Source organism: Amphiura filiformis, chromosome 10 (assembly GCF_039555335.1).
Source record: "Amphiura filiformis chromosome 10, Afil_fr2py, whole genome shotgun sequence".
NCBI lineage: Eukaryota > Metazoa > Echinodermata > Ophiuroidea > Amphilepidida > Amphiuridae > Amphiura > Amphiura filiformis.
The window spans coordinates 64785548-64808120 of record NC_092637.1 but is presented as its reverse complement, the minus strand read 5'-3'; the positions used below and the strand labels follow the sequence as shown (position 1 = coordinate 64808120).

At 35.6% G+C, this 22573-nt stretch overlaps 1 protein-coding gene across 1 annotated transcript; it reads right to left on the bottom strand.

The window, feature by feature from the left end:
• Nucleotides 1–9: 9 nt before the first annotated feature.
• On the bottom strand, nucleotides 10–17120 carry LOC140162045 (uncharacterized). Its single transcript, XM_072185335.1, has 6 exons — nucleotides 16854–17120; nucleotides 4866–5006; nucleotides 3622–3711; nucleotides 1786–1968; nucleotides 113–500; nucleotides 10–74 (listed from the first exon to the last, which is right to left on the bottom strand). Exons 2-6 carry the CDS (start codon nucleotides 4983–4985, stop codon nucleotides 10–12), a joined length of 846 nt encoding a protein of 281 aa, XP_072041436.1. The 5' UTR covers nucleotides 4986–5006; nucleotides 16854–17120.
• Nucleotides 17121–22573: the final 5453 nt, after the last annotated feature.

Sequence of the window (22573 nt, the reverse complement as noted above, 5' to 3'; positions counted from 1 at the left end):
AGCAGATGACTACGAGGGTATACCCTTCCTGAAGTGAATGCTACTGTATTGGTGATCGTGCCGCCCTGCATTGCCTGCATCAAGTTATAACTAAACACATATGCATCCTGACTTGATTTGATGTGCCGAAACGCTTCAACAGACTTAGGCAAGGACCTGTAGAAGTGACTGTGAGACGTGGAGTCCAACCATACCACGTTTATGTTGATGGAGTCTCTACAATCACTACCTTCCTTACATGTAATATGTGAAATGAAATGCCTCGGAAGCACTAGAAGCTGAGATGCTTTCGTTTTGTCAATGAGCGTGCAGTGAACAAAGCAGAAACCAAAGTGTTCGGTAGGTTCGTGTTTTGTGATGATATTTCGGATAGCATCTTCCAAAGAAGCAATGTTTACTTGGATCATCCACTGCATCTGTCCACGATTGATTGTGCCTAAATATATATCCTTCGCACAAATGTTGTTGCTACAGTCCACCAGATGCGAGTTATCATTGCTCTATTTTAAATGGAAAAACATACATAAGGTTAAGTAAAAATAAAAATACCTGGTAAAATGAAAACGCTAATTATTTATTTATAACGAATACGCCAATTCTTGATAGGGCAAATACTTACCATCATTCTAAAGCCATGATTTCTCCGTGAAAACGGACAAATTCACGGAACTCGAGGTTTGCTCACGGAAATTTGATAATGCCACAAAATAGTGAAAAACTGTGCAAAATGTCTACCTTTTGTGTTGATTTGCAAAATAAAACAAAGAAAGGTGATTTGCAGTAATCAACCATTAAACAATCCATTCTAGCATTAATTCTAGACCTTTGATGCAAGATTCTGGCCATACCACAGTAAAAGATAAGACAAAATACACTTTTAAAACATACTTTTTTTTAAAACTTTTCAGTGCTTTATTGTGGAAAACGGAAAATCACGGAAATCGTCCAATTTGTAACACGGATTTTAAATTTTATAACACGGAGAAATCATGGCTTTACATTATACCATGACCATGATGAACGCGCACTATTTACTAGCAAACATATTTTGCTATACTACATGTATTAGGAAATGATACGAGTATTTCATTGAAACCTAAAGACTAAAACGCCTTAAAACCACAAAGGAAATAGTTACTATTGAAATTCATCTTCAAGAGTTTCGCCAATAAATATACACATTCACATTTATTAGTCAGTCCTGTACAATGATTTTATATAGTCGATAATATATTATCGAGTAGAGCTCATGGAGGCAGCCATTAGCAGACCACCCATTGTCAGATGGCTGGATGATTTTCAGCTGCACACACAAATGAATAGGAGAATTTTAAAAATGAATCATGACTTTTTGATAAACCGCTTACGGCAAAAATTCTAAGCATTGGGTGATTCTAAATTTCTCATACAATGCACAAAACATTATTTGTAAAATCTTTGTCGACAGATTAAAAAAGTTAGCGAGAGAATTTTCTGTAATATTGTTTTAAATTAGCACAAAATACAATTTTCTAAGCAGAAAAATGGCCGCAGTTCCTATCTTGCCATTGAAAACTACAGGAAGACCACCCGCAGAGCTTCAAGCCACATGCCAGACATCCTGGCGCCGACTGCAAATGGCTGCGCCCATGTGATGTTATAAAATCATTGTACAGGACTGTTATGTTAGTAGCTTGGAGATAATTTAAATTTATTTATTTTTAAAATACATTATATTTTTGTATTTATAAGCAAACAATAGAGTGTTCCCATTGCACGTTGTTTTAAAAAAAGATATAAACTCACTTGTATTCGGCAGATATCGTAAGATTTTTGATGATTGCAAGTTGGAGCTGGTTCAGAATGAAAGATTTTGTTGGCAGTTTCACAGGAACCTTTGATAGGTTTAGTACGCTTGCAGGTTACGTAAGATGGAGGCACGGAGTCGTCAAATCGTGGAACGGTACAAGTTTCATCTGAATCAAAAGCCTTTTATAAATCAAATAAAAAAATAATTTACATTAGTTTATGTTGCATGTTGTAATTGACTGCACTGTTAAAACGCTCTTTAATCCCCTGAGAACTACCGGCCTATTGGTTAAAACGGAGTTTTCATTATCAATTGGACCAATCAGCAACTTTGTTAAAATAATTTCACCACGCAAAACAATTGGGGTGAATTATTTGCAAAGCTCCATTCTGATTGGTGATTAAAATGAATATATTATGTAATTCGGCAGGTAGTGCTCAGAGGGTTAAAACTTTAAACAGCACTGACTAACGGGTGAACTGCCAGTTGCTTAAAATATTGTTTATGAATTTTAAACAGGTTGTTTAATTAAAGGTAGGGGCATTCTCCGGCTCTGAGATATCTGCACTTATTTGCCTGGGTATACCGATGGGACATTTAGTTTCGGAAATTTAGCATGTTTAGAGGGTGGTTCTACAAAAGTTCCTCCCCGCCACGTGATTTCATGTCGCAGGAAAATCGGGAGGGTAACAGGGCTGGATGTGCTGTTGTGTTCGGATAGCCACGGCTAACCATTCACAAATAATTAAAGCAATAATGTGTGATTTGCACGTGTGTACACATAGGCAGACATCCACGGGAGATGTTAGCAAGCAGTCGATCTATGAACTCTGAATAAAGCGGATCGACCCGGTTTTAATATAAAAAGTTAAATTTTACTGTTATTAAAGCACTTCGGCTTAGTCTTTTACGTGGTATTTTAGTACACCACTGGGCATTTAAATTATGCAAAAAGTAGAAATTCGAGTAAAATTGAGGGCGTCGCTATGAAAAAATTACACATGGCTTTAACGAACAGCTGAAAACAAGCATCTCATGGTTTAAACCCAGTATATTAGACTATATTGGTTCGATTCGATGCTCTGATATAACGACTTTGAGTAATGGAGTATTAAAGAAATGGTCAAATTTATACATATACAGATGACCTTAGTTCGTAATAATTTCCATCAAAAAAGCCATGACTCATAGATGTGCATTAAAATTACATACTGCAACCTGTACAATAATGAAGATTCGGACGCCTACATGAAATAGGTTTTCACTATTTTTAAATGTATTGCCAAGGTTCATAAATGGGTACCGGCATGCTTAGATGCTGGGCTATCCCCCCTATCCCACCCCTCCCCCCCCCCAACACACACACACCCCCACACACGAAAGAGAGATGGGCACTGACGCCTGTAAGAGAAAGCAGGTTCGATTCCATCACCTTCACTTTATTGCCCAGTATTAGACGTAACGTTGTTTCTCTTCAATGTACTCTAAACCTGGACCGTTATTCTACAACAATTTCACATCATGCTGGTCCATGTATGTTTCATTCGCATCTGTAAAAATATTGTTTGTGAAAAGAGCGGTATGATTAATATGTTAAGTAGTGTAGGGCAATACATTCAAAAATAGTGTTAACTCGTCGTTATGTTAATTAATCCTGTTGCATCACTACTTCCATGGAGAATAGGTATACAGGCCTCTCTTTTATTCAAAACAACAAATTTTATTTAACCAACAAATTTGCGTTTCTTATTGGTACTACATGTATTCTGTACTAGCATCGAAGCACGTGCTTTTAGATGTGGTAATTTTTAATAAAAAAATCGTAAACTCACCGAGACATTATCAGCTCTGAAGGTAGTCCCCGTGTAATGGGTATTGCTGACAGCGTAGAATTTAATTCGGAACCAACCATCAACACTAACCTAGTTTTCATTGAAAATGAATAAATAGGTAAAATACAGTAAGCCAAAAAATTAAGATACCAGTTATGTTCACCCCTGTATATCCTAAACAAAGACAATCATAATGGAACCAGCAGCCAATAGCTGCATCTTTTAGCTCGAATTTAAGACCTCATTTGTTGAAATTGTTTAAAAAAATAAAAACACGACGATCCAAAAACCCAAGAAATATGCCCATTTAAAAGTTGCAGTTTTCTCCATTGCATGCGTTATTGATTTGTACAGAACGCGTTCGCGAACAAGAGAACTGGCGCGTGTAATTGACACTTTTTTGTGTGGAAAGATCATAGAAACTCTTTACATGATTCATTGTAACAAGTATGGAATTAAATGTAGAAAAACAGGTTCAATTCAAATTGTATGCATATTAATTAGTTAATTTGCATATTTAATTACCAAATATTAGCCGTTAAAAAAAAGTAGCTCCACTAAACAATGTCCTATTGAAACACTTGAGGTGTCAAAATAAAGCTCTTGCAAAGATGTAGTGCAAGAGCCTATTTCCAGCAATATCAGAGTGGGTAGGAGGTGTAGCACCTATGATTTTGGGATAAAATGACATCTTGAGTGTTCAAATTTTGGCATATTTAGGCATCTGATTTTATCAATATCCAAGAAACATTTCAAATTAGGTTATTGCACTAGATAATGGTCTAAAGAACATAAATGCCAACTTTCAGTTCTATAGGGGTATACTTTAGGAGCTGCATTTTTTCAAATGTCGACTTTTGGTGAACAAATGAAATGCGTGAAAAACATCATGCAACGGGTTTGTAAACAAAGAAAATAATCTTGTCTTGTTGTAATTGCACGCTTTTTATACAATTTGCATAATTTTTCCAGATTTTTTTAGGTTAAAACTACATACATTAATGTGTCAAATTTTTGATTTTACGTGTCCCACCTTTTAAAACTAGCGTCGTGCTTTCATTGATTAGAACTCAAAAGTGGAACTTTTGATTTCGTTTCTTCATTAAGTTTTAGATCTTTCTTTAATTCTCAACAAATTTCAACAAATAATGTCTTAAATCAGAGCTAAAAACAGCTGAAATAGTGCTCACTGCGTATAATACAATGTATTTTTATGTTTCTTTTTTTCTTCTTTTTTTTCGTACCTGATTAGTGTGTCCTTTGTACGTGTAGCTATTCGTCATCCAGAAGCTCAACACGATGATCATACAAATAACATACACACCTAGAGCAGCAGCTATCAGTGGCTTGTTGACCATTTTCATACGCCAATCACCTTACCGCAACTATATATATATTAAAAAAAACAATAATATAATGATGATGATGATGATGATAATAATAATAATAATAATAATAAAAAAGAAGAAGAAGAAGAAGAAGAAGAAGAAGAAGAAGAAGAAGAAGAAGAAGAAGAAGAAGAAGAAGAAGAAGTAGAAGAAGAAGATGAAGAAGAAGAAGAAGAAGAAGAAGAAGAATAAGAAGAAGAAGAAGAAGAAGAAGAAGAAGAAGAAGAAGAAGAAGAAGAAGAAGTAGAAGTAGAAGTAGAAGTAGAAGTAGAAGTAGAAGTAGAAGTAGAAGTAGAAGAAGAAGAAGAAGAAGAAGTATAAAAGATGTACCTCGTATTTTCTGTATACAGCAGCAGAAACACACAATTATTGTCAATATACATGATATACTAGCCATTACTAATGCACATTAATGTTTTAAGCAGGTATATGGTATGTTTTATGTCTTTGCTTGTCATAACAACATTATTAATTCTATACCCGGTATGTTGAAGTTATGTAGCCTATATATCTTCAAATTTCAAGTTTGGCTACTTACAATCGATGGCCGAGTCGTCTAGCGCGTTGGTATGTAGGTACTACAGGGATGGGTTAGTCTAATAGTGGCAATGTGCGGTATGGGTTCGAGGCCCTACTCTGCCAAGTTTCCTTTTTTGAAAATTTCATTTAAGGGAAATTGGGCAAAGCGAATTTATGTATGGCGTTGGGTGGTGTGACATGATCCGTAATTTATGGTAACAGTGACAACAAAAACTGCAAAATGAAGAATCTTGATCCCACAGAAATCGCCATACATTTACATAATATGCGAACAAACTGTATGTACTTCGAAACAGCCAAAAAAATCTAAATCAGTATATTATTGACAAATAACACTTTGATGTTTTGCAAAAGTTCATTAACTACAAATCGAATACTTTGAAAACTTGTTTGATTTATTGTTGTTAATGAGTTATGTAGGTTTTACAAAAGTGTAGTTGTTTCAGCCCCCTTTACAACTCAAGAATGATAGGACCTACAAAAGTATATCTGTGATGTTTGAATTCTTCTACACACTCGCTATGAAATGATCAATGCAATTTTTGCCAAAGCTAAAGCTCACCATTCGCTAGATGCTGTGAACTACTAAATCGCAACAGTTTAAAATAGTTGCTAACCTTAATGCATGTATGAATCGTACTTCTTAATATTGATCAGTTTTGACCGGTTTAAACCAGGTTTTGACTAGACTATGCCATAGTCGAATTTTGATTTAAATAAAAATATGTTATTATTAATCATGATGAACGCATCCTGTTGGAGCTCAAAATTATACTGATGTGTATTATAATTAATAGTAAAATGGTCATAAAGAGTTTATATAATTAGTGACAGTAAAAGTAAGTATACTTATGTTATTGAATGCAACATATCTTGAATAATGGCTGACTTTAAAACTGAACAATTCTGATTTCGGAATCTACCAGTTTATTCGCGAAGGCCCGATTAAAAAATTCGACTATGTACTTTGACTTTTAAGCAGAACTTTGCCTCGGGACTTCGTTCTCTAAAACACACTGTCAATCATACTTGTTTATCAATCAAATCTAACCACAAGCACTAAGGATGGTGGTACAATACGCGCTAGATGCGCACATTCATCCACTAACTTTCGCGCCAGCACAAAAGCGCCGCATTCCATAGATAGTTGTGTACCATGTATAGTTTTAATGGTAATGGCACGTGCCCGGTGGATTTAAACAATAACGAGATCTGGGCGACCAATCACAAGCCAGATTCATTTAAAGATGCATTACATCATGACCAATTTTAGTTAGGCCAGAAATTGGCCTAACTCTCCATAGAGTCCCGTGTTAAAAAATGTTAACCGCAAGTCAAAGTCAGTAGTCCACTTGGGAAGCTAACAAACAGAGGGAGTACGGTGACTGAACTGAAGATCAGATGTGAAAATCTATCAATTGTGCACAAATTAATTAAATCAGAGTTTTAAGTGCGTGGGTTCGATTCCCCATCCCACCACCGTGTTGTGCCCTTGGGTAAGGCGCTTTGCCTCGCTTGCCTCACCTCACCCAGGTGTAATGGGAAGCTGTTAGGGGTAGTCACAGTCGTTGTACTGATGGACCCTGCGCCACTTGTAGGCTGCAAACGTGGTTCCGACATATTCTAATGACGGCGGTATAAAGGTAAAGCGCTTTGAGGCTGTTTACGGCATAAAGCGCTATATAAATATCTACATTTATTTATTTTATTTATTTAAGCTTAAATGCAATAGCCAGAGTATGCACAATGGGCAAATGGACTACGGAGAAGTCTAGGTTTTGACCTTTGTGGACAAAACAGGTCTGACCGCCAAACTTAACAACCCTGAATCATTCCTTTAATAATTATTGTCTCATTAATATCATTTGTTTTTGGTGTATATTTCTAGTGCATACTTGAACCAGATTTTGTACTTTGTTTTCAAAATTTACTGTAATGTTACTTTAAGGATACGATACATGATTTACCGGCAAGTGACTCATTTCGGAATGCGATCATGAATTTTGAAGAAAAAAAAAGTTTTCACAGGCTTCGTTGGGATTCGCACCAGCGATTCGGAAGTTCCTTTGATTACGCGTCTAGCGCTTTACCGCTCAGCCACGGTGGCAGTTGAGTGGAGGAGTGTAATGATAAATGATAAATCTCATAATGCCATCTTTAGCCTTTTGTTTACTAAAAAGACGTGTTTTGTAAAGATAGATTAGCCGTTTTATGCATAAATAGCACGAACGTTTGGGAAAGGTTTCAAACAAATAATAAAGACACTGATGTGATGATGAAATTGCGTAAGTCGGGAAATATCTGCGTCGCAATGTTTTGTTTTGGTTTTAGGAATTTGACCTTAAAATTTACGACTTCATGACATTATCATACAAAATCAACAAAAGATATTTCAACAGTATATTGCCTCATTCTTTCTCTAGAATGTTTTGTACATGTATGTGAAATAGCTTCAACAATGGTTTGCTGCATAATGGTAAAAACAGCCTTGAACTAAAAAAGGGCGAGAGGTACCATATTTACCGATTCAGGCTAAATTTAAAATTGATATAAAACGTTTGTTTTTTGATCGATTACAAAAATTAATTTTTGTCATATAAAGAAATTGTGTCTGGCGTGAATTACACTACAGTTTTTTATTCTTAGGGCTCTTTAACTTCTTCAAATATTTTTTTAAATAATAGAGTGAATCCCCTGGCCCTCTATAATTTCGCACAAAAGATCGAGTCCCCTTAATGTACAGACTTTTGATACATCGTGTCTTCGTTATTTAATCTATTCCAATTATATTGCAAGTAATGTTGACTTCTAACGCATATTAAATATATTTTTACCAGACATTGCTTAACATATTATTGATTTTCCGACAGCAAACAATCGCGCTTCAAGCAACTCTACACGTCTGTCTTATGATTAGCACGACCAAGCTAACATTTTAATTTGGTACTTTATATCCAAAATATCATCTGTCTTTTTTTGGCTTTCCTGTCTTTTACCTAAGTTTAGTATTAATTAATATTAAGATGTACACTGCAGTTTTCAATTAAATGACTAAAACTGAAAAAACAAATTATATGGTTCATTGGTTCCTATACCATCCCACTTAAACTATGCCATAGTCGATTTTTGATAAATAAAAATATGTTATTGATCATGATGGACGCATTCAGTTGAACTCAAAATTATACTGATATTTATTACATAAAAAATACTAGTAAAATGGTTATGAAAAAGTTCATATAATTATATTAGTGACAGTGACAGTAACAGTATAAGGCTTATATTATTGAATGCAACATAAATTATAATAATTCTGATTTTAGAATCAACCAGTTCAAGTTATCATGGTTATTATTCGCGGGAGCCCGAATTAAAAATCACTTGGAAGCCAACAAACAGAAGGAGTACGGTGACTAAAAAGATCAGATCAGACGTGAAAATCTATCAATTGTGCACACATTAATTAAAACAGAGTTTTAAGAGTAGGCCTATGCATAATGGGCAAGTGGACTACGAATAAGTCTAGGGACATGAGAGCACATCAGACACGTCAAATTCATTCTGAATACGAGGAATGTCCTTTGATATCAAATAGTTGTTTGTTTGTTTTTGTTTTTTTTTTTTTTTTGTTTTTGTTTTTAAATTCGCGATATAATTTTTTTTAATTTAAGTTAATTTCAAATGTCAAAAATATTTAAAAAATATAAAATTTTAATAATTTGCCATGAAATTTGTGTTATATCTGCACGAATTTCAAAAAAGCAACAAAATTATTTGATATCAGAAGGGCATTCCTCGTATTCCTCGTAATGTACAATGTTCGTCAAATTTTAATTTTAATATTAGAAATAACTGTTGGTAAAGTGAAAAAAATGGTTATTTTCGCTGTTTAAAAAATGGAGATCTATGGGATAATTATGACTTTGTGTTGAAACTGCTATTTAGCTGACAAAAACAGACGAATTTGGCCGATTTTGGTACAAGTTGAGACTTACGTAAACATTAAAAATATGTCATAAAGTCAGGTTTGATTTCCTATTATAAGATCGTACATTATGACTTTCATATCAGTAATTTGCTCATCCAAACGATCGTAAAAATCATCACAATTTGGCACCTTTGTCATTGTTATTATGTGCTAATAGGCTGCTAGTGGTTCAGCCGAAAGCCGTGTATTTCATACAAAATAAGGCATAATATAAATTGAAACTGTTAAATGGGGCATCATCCGCAACGTGCCGTTCATTATTATATTTGATTTCTGCATATGCGTGTATAAGCATCATTGTAAAAGAACTTCGAGAGTAATGCAGTAGAAATATTTTCATTGTATTTCTTGTTTCGTTTGTTCTGATTGAGGGGGTGTCAAAAGTTCAAAATTTCCACTTCGTCTGCTGCGTTAAAATCCCATGAAATAGATCAAAATAGCGTGCATGCTCTATAAAGTAACTGCAAACAAACATAAGAACAAACGCGTTACTGGTCAAAGCTGCCACTGGCCTCTACGGTGTTCCATGAGGGCCATTATTTTTCCAAGAAAAAAAATCCCAGAAAAAATATTAATCCCAAAAATGCCAAAACAAATTAATCCCAAATATTTTCCCTATTTTTGTATTTATCTCAGAAATAAATATTACAAAGGCTTTTTTTCTCAGTTTTTCTCAGTACTGTATTTGTTGCAGTAAAAAAAAACCAGAAATTATCACAGAAAATTTTTCCCCAGAAAAAATATTATTCCCAGAAAACAAAATTTAATATCCCAGAAGAAAACATGTGTGTGTGGGGGTGGGAGTGTATCTTATTAGGGAAATGTTGTAGGGGTGTGTACTGAGGCGTGAATTAACTTCGCTGCAAACACAACTTATTTTATAAATTGACCTTACATTGTGAGTGTACGCTCAAATAACTCATCACAAATGAATATGGATTTTCTGTTAGTCCACTTGACAAAATCCCTGATCGAGCTTGCTTCTTTATATTCAGTGATGTTGATTGGCGGTAAATCAATAAATGGGAAAATTGAAAGCTGTGATTGCCAGGAATATTAACTTTCAAGTCTGTCATTTGGCAATTTTATAGGAAAAACATAATTTTCTTTAATTTAATTCAGGGTCAGTGGTGTCTGACATTATCGACATAGCCATTTGAGGGACAAATACACCCCCACACCTACACACAACATATTTAGTAGGATGCTGGCTAATTTTAATCTAATGTTGTAACAATGAGATTTGAGATTATTATTCTCATTAATTTTGTTCACAATGTAGGCATATAAAAAATTATATTCAGTACAAGCTTAGGGGCAAATTACGGCTCACCCTTGATAAATTATCTTGACAAATATTTGCCAAAGCAGCCAAATACAGAAACCATGCTCAGCAAACATAGACGCAGTGTAATGGATTGAAAGACTGAAAGACATAAGCAAAACCTCGGTGTGAACGGTCCCGTGGGAATTTTGCTCTAGAACAGGGTTTACCAAAATCCCAAACTGTTTTCTCCCGCGTATTTATTCCATTTTTGTACCATATATCACCAGTTTAGCTTTAATATGCCAATCTTTTTCGCGGGTGCTGGATTCACTATCCAACCCCATCCCCTCATGTCAAAAAGAAATCTACGCCACTGTTCTAGGGACACATTCCAAGCAGATTCCAAGACTCCTCAGACCCCCCTCCCCGTGTCGCCAAGTGCGACAAGGGTTTTGACGCGCTTACAAACCCAAACAGCATGAACGATGCCTGCCCCCCCCATGAAAATGTCTAGTTGCGCCACTGCAATGTTTTAACATGAAATGTTTGTACCAAAATATTATTTAAAAATCCAGTGATATTTTACTATAAAATCAGAGGGTGATTTAAGCACTTCCCACCACGCCACTGTGTTGACTTGCGGTTAGCACAGCTGTGTGAGTGAACATGACTCCACTGCTCGCACATTGCATTGACGGGCATGGTTAAATTTGAATTTGGACTGATATATTTACAATAAAAACGCATTCAAAATGCCAGTCGATTTCACATTTTATGTTACCTACCGAAGGTGTGAATTATCCTTTATGCATACATCACTTATGTTCTGAAATCGACCGAGTAATAATGACACACGCACAATTCTTAAACAACATCTTTTGCACAGAATTCAATGGGATTTGAAAAGTAAAGTGGCAGTTGAAACTCTAGTGATAACACGTTTGCAGTGCATGATGGGGCTTCCTTAAATCATCCTCTGCTATAAAATAATATTTGGCAACATTACGAAAACATTCAAATAGAAAATGTTTATTGCATAGGCCTACGGTATTGTAACTACAATCCTGGTCATAATTGTTCGAACCTTTAACATGGGTACTTCAGATATGCCCCCCGTTCCCCCTCCCCGATCAATGTTGTTAGTTTTTTTTTTTTTTTTGGTCATGTACCCCTAGAAACATCCAACATTGATTGGTGGGGCAGGGGGAGGGTTGTAGTAGTTGGAAATGGTTCAGACTTCACACCAACATGACCAAAGAAAGCAACATTTTATATGTCATGTATAACAGAAATACGGTTTCAAACAGTCCTACACAAATGTTCGAACTATTTATATCCTGGCACGTAAGATAACATAGATGTGATGATGGAGGTAGAACTTTTAAATGACCCTCGTAAATAAATATAATAAAAAAATAAAAAAATAAATATAATAAATAAATAAATAAATAAATAAATAAATAAATAAATAATATCATTCAAGTTGATTGTTTTGTTTTTCACTTTAATATTTTAATTGAGGATAAATTACCCAAAACACATTGCTCGGGGTGTCGCCTCCTTCTGCGAATCTCTGGCTTTCTGTTTATGATTGCACTTGACTGCTCACGAACCACAAACGTAAAGGTTGTGTAGTGGTTTGCTATCTACTGCAGATAAATCTTGCCTCTGCAATAATTCACTTCCAGTGGCTCAAAATTGGTGATCAAAGTTTGGTATTTAATATCGAATATTTATTAAATTATACACAATTGAGATATATTTGTAATGAAAATGATTTCCTTGTATACACTTAATATCAAAATGTGGTCTTTTATCATAATAAAGTACCTAATTTACATTCAGAAAACCTATAATACTCAATATTATTGACCGATCCCTAAAATACTTAGGATAAAGATCCCCCATAGAAAATATTATTGTGTATATAAACTTCTTACTATCAGGAATAATATCTGAAAAAAGCATCGCATTCTATTTTTTTTAAAATGAAAATAAATGTAGATACTTATATAGCGCTTTATGCTGTAAACAGCCTCAAAGCGCTTTACATTTATTCCGCCGTCATTAGAATATGTCGGAACCACGTTTGCAGCGTACAAGTGGCGCAGGGTCCATCAGTACAACGACTGTGACTACCCCTAACAGCTTCCCATTGCACCTGGGCGGGGTGAGGCAAGCGAGGCAAAGCGCCCTGCCCAAGGGCGCAACACGGTGGTGGGACGGGGAATCGAGCCCACGCACGTCGAGCAAGCTCTCAGATTATGAGTCCAAGGCCGTAACCACTGAGCCACCGTGCCCTCCAATTAAATCATTTTAAATTGGCAGGCAAAACACTCCTCTTGAAAATAGAACAGTTTTCACATAGGTTTACATGGTGTGCTACACCCTTAATTTTGTGAATATCATGCTGTCCAATTAAAAAAAATGACACATATCATTGTAAAAAAGTGTGCCAAATTGGATTGTAATACCTGTTTCCGTTTTAAAGATATGAGCCAAAAACCAATTTTAGATGTTATATTTTTGACATCGCAAATACAATCCCGGTCATTTGTTCGAATACTTTAACATGCACAGGGGTACTTCAAATATGCCCCTCCCCCCCACCCCATTTCCCCGATCAATGTTGTTAGTTTTTGTTTTTGTTTTTTTGGGTCTTTTTTGGTCATGTACCCCTAGAAACATCCAACATTGATTGGTGGGGCAGGGGAGGGTTGTAGTAGTAGGAAATGGTTCAAACTTCACACCAAAGAAAGCGAAATTTTAATATGTCAAGTAGGCCCTATAACAGAAATACGGTTTCAAACAGTCCTACTTTGACTCAAGTGTTGAAACAATTTATGTACGGGATTGTAGCTCTCACAACAATATCTACCACTAAAACTCTGCATCAGCCCACCCTAAAACTGGCCAATGCACATATAGCCCATGCACACAACTCGCCATTTTAGCCATCCTCCACTGTCAGAATAGTGCTAATAGATAATGCTGTTAGTTGGTTTTTTTGGTCATGTACCTCTAGAAACATCCAACATTGATTGGTGGAGCAGGCAGCAGGGGAGGGTTGAAGCAATAGGAAATGGTTCAGACTTCACACCAAAGAAAGCGAAATTTTAATATGTCAAGTATAACAGAAATACGGTTTCAAACAGTTCTACGTTGACACAAGTGTTCGAACTAAACATCTCAAAAAAGGTAACTAGCCCCCCTTAAATAATGACCATTATTCAAAAACGGGTGATTATATTACAAATCTGTAAAATGCGTTGGAAGCAGAATTTATTTCTGCATATTTTGACACCTCATTTTTAGCAATTGACTATAGATATTGACATCACAGCGTACATTTAAATCAATGTAGCCCAAGATTTGAAGGTTGCAGTAAATTCTATTGATTTTGCATTCAGTGTAATGGAAAGAAATCTGTGTAAGGCTGAGTTCACATAATAGAAGTATACGGTATACGGTATTCGCTATACGAAATACGCTCATTCGATCAGGCTGAGTTCATAATATAGGAGTATACTATGTGAACTCAGCCTGATCGAATGAGCGTATTTCGTATAGCGAATAGCGAGTATGTCAGTTTACCCGTTTTCTTCGTCTTATCAAATGTGCAGAATTAGATAGTGTATCTATTAAAAATAGAATTTACCCACATATGGTTTAGGTTTTTAAAATTAGGACGGTATACGCTGCACTAAAATCGAACACGCACGATTCCCACTATACTATACTATACGTAGTAGATAAAGGGTGAGAAACAGACCATTATCAGAAATAATGGGCGTGTTGTTCATGACTGGTGAGATGTTAGTTGGTTTGAGGTTGAGACCCCGATAGGGGTCGATACCTCAAACCAACTAACATTGAGCCAGTCATGAACAACACACCCATTATTTCTGGTAATGGTCTGTTTTGAACCGTTTATCTTACATATACGGCGAGCAAAATTAAATTGTTTGCATCAAAATATGTACAATATAATTGTTTAAAAATAAGTTTAATGCCAAACTGTACTTTCTTGAATTAAAAACACTAACACCTCAGACGCCAGCATTATCAAATCAATAATAGTTATTGATCTCAATTTACATGTGTATTTGAAGTGGTTTGGTAGGTTATTAATCCGCTGGAGTGTATTCACCCCGTGACCGTTGTTATTCAAATGATTAGTGAATAATGCAAAGAGTTGTCAACGTTTGTTCTAGGGTTTCAACACCATGAAATTTATATTTTAGAAAAATGTGAGTAACCAGATTTTTGAAACACCTAGTAACGTGTGTCCAATGGTGCTCCCCATTATGGGTAGGTCACAGTAAGGCTTTGCACTCCCAGCCTCTTGACTTGTAATGAGTCTACCTGAGACTAGTAACGAACTCAGATTCTACATGTATGTTGTGATCCTTTCCATGGTGTTTCTAGAATGTCCATGGTATTCCTTTTGTTTAGTTCGCAGCCCGACACCGTTATCTTGAGCTATTGTGTTGATAATGGTCTCTGGGCAGCTAGTCACCTCCATTACTCTAGGTAATGGTGTGGGCAGCGAACCTTAAACAAAAGAAATACAATGGATAATCTGTGAATAGAAAAGCGCTAGACGTATATGCAGGTATACGGCCTTTTCGAATAGCTCTTATGTGACCCGGTACTATGAAATTACCTTGCTCGATTTCAGCTATACGCGTGCACCGGCAAAACGTGCATCGTATACCCGAATAGTATACTTCTATGCGATCGTAGCCTTATGTGACCCGGTACTATGAAATTGCCTTGCTCGATTTAAGCTATACGCGTGCACCTGCAAAACGTGCACCGTATACCCGAATAGTATACTTCTATGTGAACGCAGCCTCATGATATCTGAGTGTTTTTGTATTGTAAAAATTTGCATGTAAGTGCAACTTTCAAATCTGGACCTCACTACATTAAATTGACCGGTGTTTTATTGTTTTCTGGGCTATCGTATCCCTGATCGTATCAAATGAGGTGTCAAAATGCGCAGAAATCATGCTGCTTCCAACGCATTTTACAGATTTGTAATACTTTTTTGGAGATGCTTATTTATGTACGGGATTGTAGCTCTCACAACAATATCTACCACTAAAACTCTGCATACAGCTCACCCTAATACTCGCCAATGCACATATAGCCCATGCACCGTCGCCATTTTATCCTCCACTGTCAGAATAGTTATAATATTTGACCTGATTTTTTTAACTGGCGTAAATACCATACTACGAAAGTCATTCATAACACCAGGCCCCGGGGCGTTAGCCTTGTTCACGTTTATACAAAGGTGATCGGCTATATGTGTAACTGTAATATCACGCATAAAATTCCAAAGCTCTCACTGCATCGAAAACCAAAACAATTGATTTTTTTTTTTTCTGTGATAAATTTTTTTTCAGAGATACTGTATACTTTTGGTAAAAAAAAAAACATTTTTTCTGGTATACATATTTTTTTCTGGAAAGTATTTTTTCTGAGATAAAATATTTTCTACTGGCAATTTTTTCCCTTTTTTCCCCTGGGATAGGGCATAAACATCGGGATAAACATATTTTTTGTGTGAAAAATATTTTCCTGAAAACTATATAAATGGCGCTCATGGAATTCCGTAGTTGAGATAATCAAATTAAGAAAGAAGCAAATTAATATAATTAAAATGTCATTTAAAATGTCAAATAAAAATAAAATAATTAAATATTTTGCAATTCTCAAATTTGGATGCGGGCGAGGGAAACAGTAAACTAAAAATCAACTGAGAAGGGAATATCCAGAGGCCTCTGCAGCTGCAAGTGAAAGAGCCAATTGAGCCCATGGTGAAGCAAAGGAATTGACACTGACACTTGCATAGCTAAGTGGCTTGTAATGTTCTACTAGTAGATGTACAGAACGTACGTACGTCACTTCACGCTTGGCAATTCAAAATCCAAGGTCAGTCTCTACCATATCCAGTTACCATGGTTACTATAATTCAGGCACAGTTAACGTCTTAAAATTCACGTGATTAAATATTATGCTTTCAAAATAAAATACTTACGTATATCTTCGAAAGATTCCAATCAAAATGTTTCTCCGTAGCGCATCATCATCAGTGGAATAAAAAAAACTTCTCTACAGTATCAACATAATGTATATACCCAGGCAACCATGCTATAAACGTACATTAATTGTATTCTCATAAATTCTTCATGTTCTCACTTCCCCCGTTCTCACTTTGCAATGAAAACAAGAATTCACACGAAATTACACGCACTGTCGGGCATTTTTTTTATCTAGCATGTTTAGAGGCGTGAGTGTTCCCTGAATAGTGTCGACCTTGTGTAATTCATACCGCATAATTAGGGCTAACTGCTCGTTGTTGGTCTTGCATACCAGTCGTTTAGATAAATGTTACATCTCCCTTTCTTTACAAAAACGGATTCTTTTATAAACCACAAGAATAGTTAGTTCACAGTTCAGTTATTTTATTTCCATCATTAAAACATACAAAATAGAAAATGACAAAGTACAATAAGATGGAAGGGTCCAACAAAAGGCAATAAGCCTGCAAAAGGTTGATCTATACTATATACCATAAAAAAACCATTTTCTCCGAACGCGCAAACGGCTATCTTCTGAAGATAGCATTGCGCTTTTGCGGGTCTAATAAAACAACAGAAAATATTTCACAAATTTAGAAAACGTCTGTTGGGAAAGTTTGTTTTTGATGTTTTTTGTTCCGCTATCTACTCACGATAGTATTTAAAATACAAAGAGAGTAAGAAAGGTTAAATATATTAAACTGATGATAGCATTTGAAACCTTATGAAATAACTTATACAAATGAAACATAGATTTAGCATGCGACGAGTCAGAAAACATTTGGTATATTTTTTTTATATTTCATGTTTGTTTGCTTGTTTGTTTGTTTGTTTGCTTGTTTATTTGTACTCAGGATAGCATTGACGGTGCGATAAAAGAAATCATAGATTTAGCATGAGACGAGTCAGAAAGGTCATTTGGTTTATTTTGTTTTTATAGTTCATGTTTGTTTCTTTGTTTCTTTGTTTGTTTGTTTGTTTGTTATCTACTCAAGATAGCATTTACGGTGCGATTTGCCAATCATTCATTATAGGCCCGTTGGGACATGCATTATCTTCTGTGAACACGTGCGAGCATAGTCCACTTACGGCTTGCATCATTTTCTCCGAACGCGCAAATGGCTATCTCCTGAAGATAGCATTGCGGGTCTAATAAAACAACAGAAAATATTTCACAAATTTAGAAAACGTCTGTTAGGAAAGTTTGTTTTTAATGTTTTTGTTTTGTTTTTGTTTGTTGGTTTTTCCGCTATCTACTCAAGATAGTATTTATTTATAAAATACAAAGAGAGTAATATTGTATAGGGCATTGCCTCTAATTCTTAAGTTCCGTGGTCCACACTTAGGGAGGAAGTTATACTTTGCCAGTATATAGCTTGAGGTGTTTACTCAACATTGCAACCTCCCAAAAAGTTGCTCCTTACGAAGATATTAAAGGGGCATTTCGTGATCCACAGCCTCATCCCCCACTTTTCTCAAAAAAAGTTGAGATTTTTATATCACTGGAAACCTCTGGCTACATAATGTTTATGTACAAAATATTTCTTGCAGATTAATTCGTTTTGCAAAGATATCGTGAAATTTGAATTTCGTTCTGGTGCACCAGAACGAAATTACAACGCATTGTCTATGGAGCAGTGTAATACACATAATCATGCATAACTCGCAAACGCAAAATCGGAATCAACTGAAATTTTGGGAATAGGCTTTTTTCGTGGATATTTACTGAAAAATGTCATAAAAAGAGGATGCTAGGATCACGAAATCCTCCTTTAAGGCGAAAACAAAGAATTGCATAAAAGTAACGTATATTTGGTGCATCCCCTTAAAATGGTACTATTTGAAGTTGAAATTGAATGACACTGCTGAGATATTTTAACAAACAAAATAACGGTTACTTCATGTAGATGAAAAAGTACCGCCCAGTTGATGTTTTTAATCAAAATGCCCACTTTTCAAGAAACAAAAACACATTTTGCAATTCTACATGTTCTCTATGTTCTATAAACATCTCTCTCTGGTTTCTGCAAAAAATTTTCAGTATCAGGATTGCTGTCATCATCCTGTTACCCTTAAGTTATTTGCGAACTTGAAGTACAGGTATCTGGAGAGGGAAGCAACGAGTTACCCCAAATCACAGCGGCAGGTAGTGACTGGACCGCCGAGTGCTATTATGTATTTATTTTGGAATGTTCGTGTTTGTTTTAAATTTGGGGCGTTTTTCCAAAATTTGATATTTTTGATGATATTTCAAAAAAGCGACATGCCAAAGACAACTCTTTGGGCACATAGTTGGTTATTGTTATTGCAGTTCTTTTCCACATACCTATGTTACCATTCGCTTTGGTGATTTACGAATATTATATATCTTGTAACATCATGTTTTGCAGTGATATACTTCACATTTTGGGGTCCACCCCATAACTAAATCGGCGAGTCTAAGAGTCAGCGCACGGCTTGGCGCAGGCGCACTACGGCCGGCACTATGGTGGTAGAGACTATCACACGGAGAGGCTGATGGTAAAAATGATAAATGGTAATCAACCAATGAACTGTCTAGAACTTATGTATGAGTGATATAATAAAAACTAGCCATTGAATAGTATGATATTTAACATTAGAATATTTTGGACTTGTTCTTGCTTGCACTTTAAACTTCACCTTAAAGTCCATTCAGTGATCCAAGAGAAAGTGTAAAAAAATTAAAATTGTTTATAAATTTAATACTTAAAAGTGAAGGATAATTCAACAGCTGGTCATTGAAATTGTCATTTGAGATTTTTTTTAATGCAAAATTGAGCAAAAAACGAAGAAAACAGCAGAATTGACCAAGTTGAAGCCTCATTCAAATACATGTAGCTAATTTATATATTGTCAGATTACAAATTCATGTAAAATGCCTAATTTTGTCTAAAATACACAGCTTTCGGCTAAACCACTGGTAGCATGGGTAGGTTATGTTAGCACATCTATGACAATGACAAAGCCCAGGGGGCCACTCAAGTATGATAGTGTACACATATGCAAGACCAAATTTGTTTGAAACACCCCCTAAAATGAGTTTTTGGCTAGTAAAAATGGTAAAAATGTACCCTTTTTGGACTCGTAATTTACCAAAACATTGAAAAGGTACCCTAAACAAGTTGTTCAGTTTCAGAAAACTACCCGACCATAACTTGCCTTGCCTAAAAAAACACCACTTTTTACTTGTTTTGTTGGTCACGCTTGCGTACAGACCATTTATAATGAGTGCCCCCCCCCCCCCGTGACAAAGGTACCAAAATCAGAATTTAGATGATTTTTACCATCGTCCGCATGAGTAAACCACGGAATGGGCCTTTTTTTTATATCTGTATTGAAAAGAAGTAGGAAAATTAAACTGACTCATTTTTAAATTTATGTTAAATCTGATTGACTTTTTGTGCATGATCTGTTTTGACTGAATCATTCTTGTCTACAGTCTGTTTCAATGCGCATGAATGCACAATATTTACAGAAACCATTGTAAGATATGTTCTTAGAACATAAAAAAACATGTAGTATTGTAAAATATACAATTATTTCTTGAAAAGTGTGCATTTTGTTGAAAAACATCAACTGCGCGGTACTTTCTCAACTACATGAAGTAGCCGTTATTTTGACCATTAAACTTTTGATTAACAAATAAATTAAGATGACAAACATATCTCAGCCGTTTTGTTCCATTTCAATTTCAAATAGTACCATTTCAAGGGGGGTGCACCAGGTATACGTTACTTTTATGCAATTCTTTGTTTTCGCCTTATAGGGATGACCAATGAACCATCAAGTTGATTAGAACACTCCCATAGACATGCAGGGAGCTCAACTGTGCACTGCTTGCACAGACATTTCTAAATTGAGCTCATTCTTTTATTTTTCATAACTTTTCTGTAAAAATTGGAGATGTTAATGCCAATTATGTTTTGTAACTATCCTGCAAATTACAGCATCATAACTTATTTGGTTTTTTCTTGTAAGTGTGAGTCAAAATTGGTCCATCGCCACAGTGCGCTTAATTGCCAGTGGCCCAGTGCAGCACTGCTCAGAATGGCACAAAATATTCAGATGAATAAGATCAGGTGAACACCTTGACCTACTGAGCTGTAATTTGGCAGAGTTGTTGTTATTACCTCTATCATACCCTCTGTAAAAAGGAAAAAAAACGGACAAGTAGATCTCGAGTTAAAAATTAAATCACCAGCTTCCCTTTGAATTTCCAAACACCTTTCGAATCATGTTAAATAGACACCTTTCTGAACATAAATGTGAAGTTTCATGCTCATTTGTTGTATTATTCACCTGATCTCAACCCTAAACATTTTCTTATATTTATACCATCTGCACTGACTTGCTGCTATACACGCACAGGAGCTGTACTTTTAAAATACGCGCCTAATCAATAATGAGTCTTTCACTCCATTGTTAAAGTACTGTGCTCCCTGTAGCATATGGACTGACCAGGCCCTGGAGTGTGATGGTTTTGTAGCACATGACAGTATTCATTCAAGCCTATCAAGGTCAGTTATTAGCCACTTGCTGAATGGCTGGGCATTATCAGCTATCAAAGAGATACCTTATGCTGCTGCCAATCACAATAGAGGTTAAACATTTTGTTAAAACCCCAGAAGTGATATCAGGACAAAGCTGTGCATGTTGGTACTTGATTGTTTGATTCCTATGTTAAAAATCCCTTGTAGTACATTAGTATTTTTCATATGTGTAGTGTATATTGTTGTGGAAAAAAAGTTCACCTGGACTTTTGATTTTGTGCCACTTTGGCCATTATGGATGATTTTTGGCAAATGTTTTCTAAAAGCATGATTTCAGTGCCTCGGTTTGAAGAAATACTTCATGCTATTGACTAGTAAAGTGCCATTTCATAAGAAACCCTTTGATACTTTCACAATATGCTTGTTTCATGTTTGCATATATATTAAAATAAAGAAATATAAAAGGTAAATATATGCTTATACCAATTTTGCTCACATTGCTATATTTAGACTTTGTCAATTTATTTCGTTCCAATGACCGGTCAGAATGGGAAACTTTGAAAATTCATAATTCGAAAAGTTTTTGACCGATTTTGACCATTTGACCACCAAAATACTTCTGTTGATGAGTTCTTTCCAGAAAACAATCTTTTGTAGCAAAAGGGGCAACATGAAATTATGATAGTCATCCCTACTTATATCTTCGTAAGGAGAATGTACTGAGCATGTTTCTTTTCTAGATTAGTATGACAATTTTATTTATGAAACTCATTGATGTATTTGTATACCAGTAAATGATCCCACGAAACTCATTCATGTATTTGTATACCAGTAAATGATCCCACGAAGGCCCGGTCACACTATGACGAATAGGGCTGAACGGCAAGCGACGTTAAGCTGCGAATTGCAATTTTGAATTTACCGTCACTCATCGTGGGTTGCCGTTAGTTGTCGCTGACGAATCCGTTAGCGATCGCAGACGGCCGACATTATTCGTCGCGTTCGTCGGCAAATTTTCAACATGTTGAAAATTTTGTGACGACAAAAAAGTAGTTGTGATTCCGTTCAAATTTCGTTGGAAACCGCAACCCTCATTTCTTTGACGTTTCCATACCGTGCGAAGCCGTCTCTAGTCGTTTTGAGGTCGTCACAATTTCGTTGGTAGT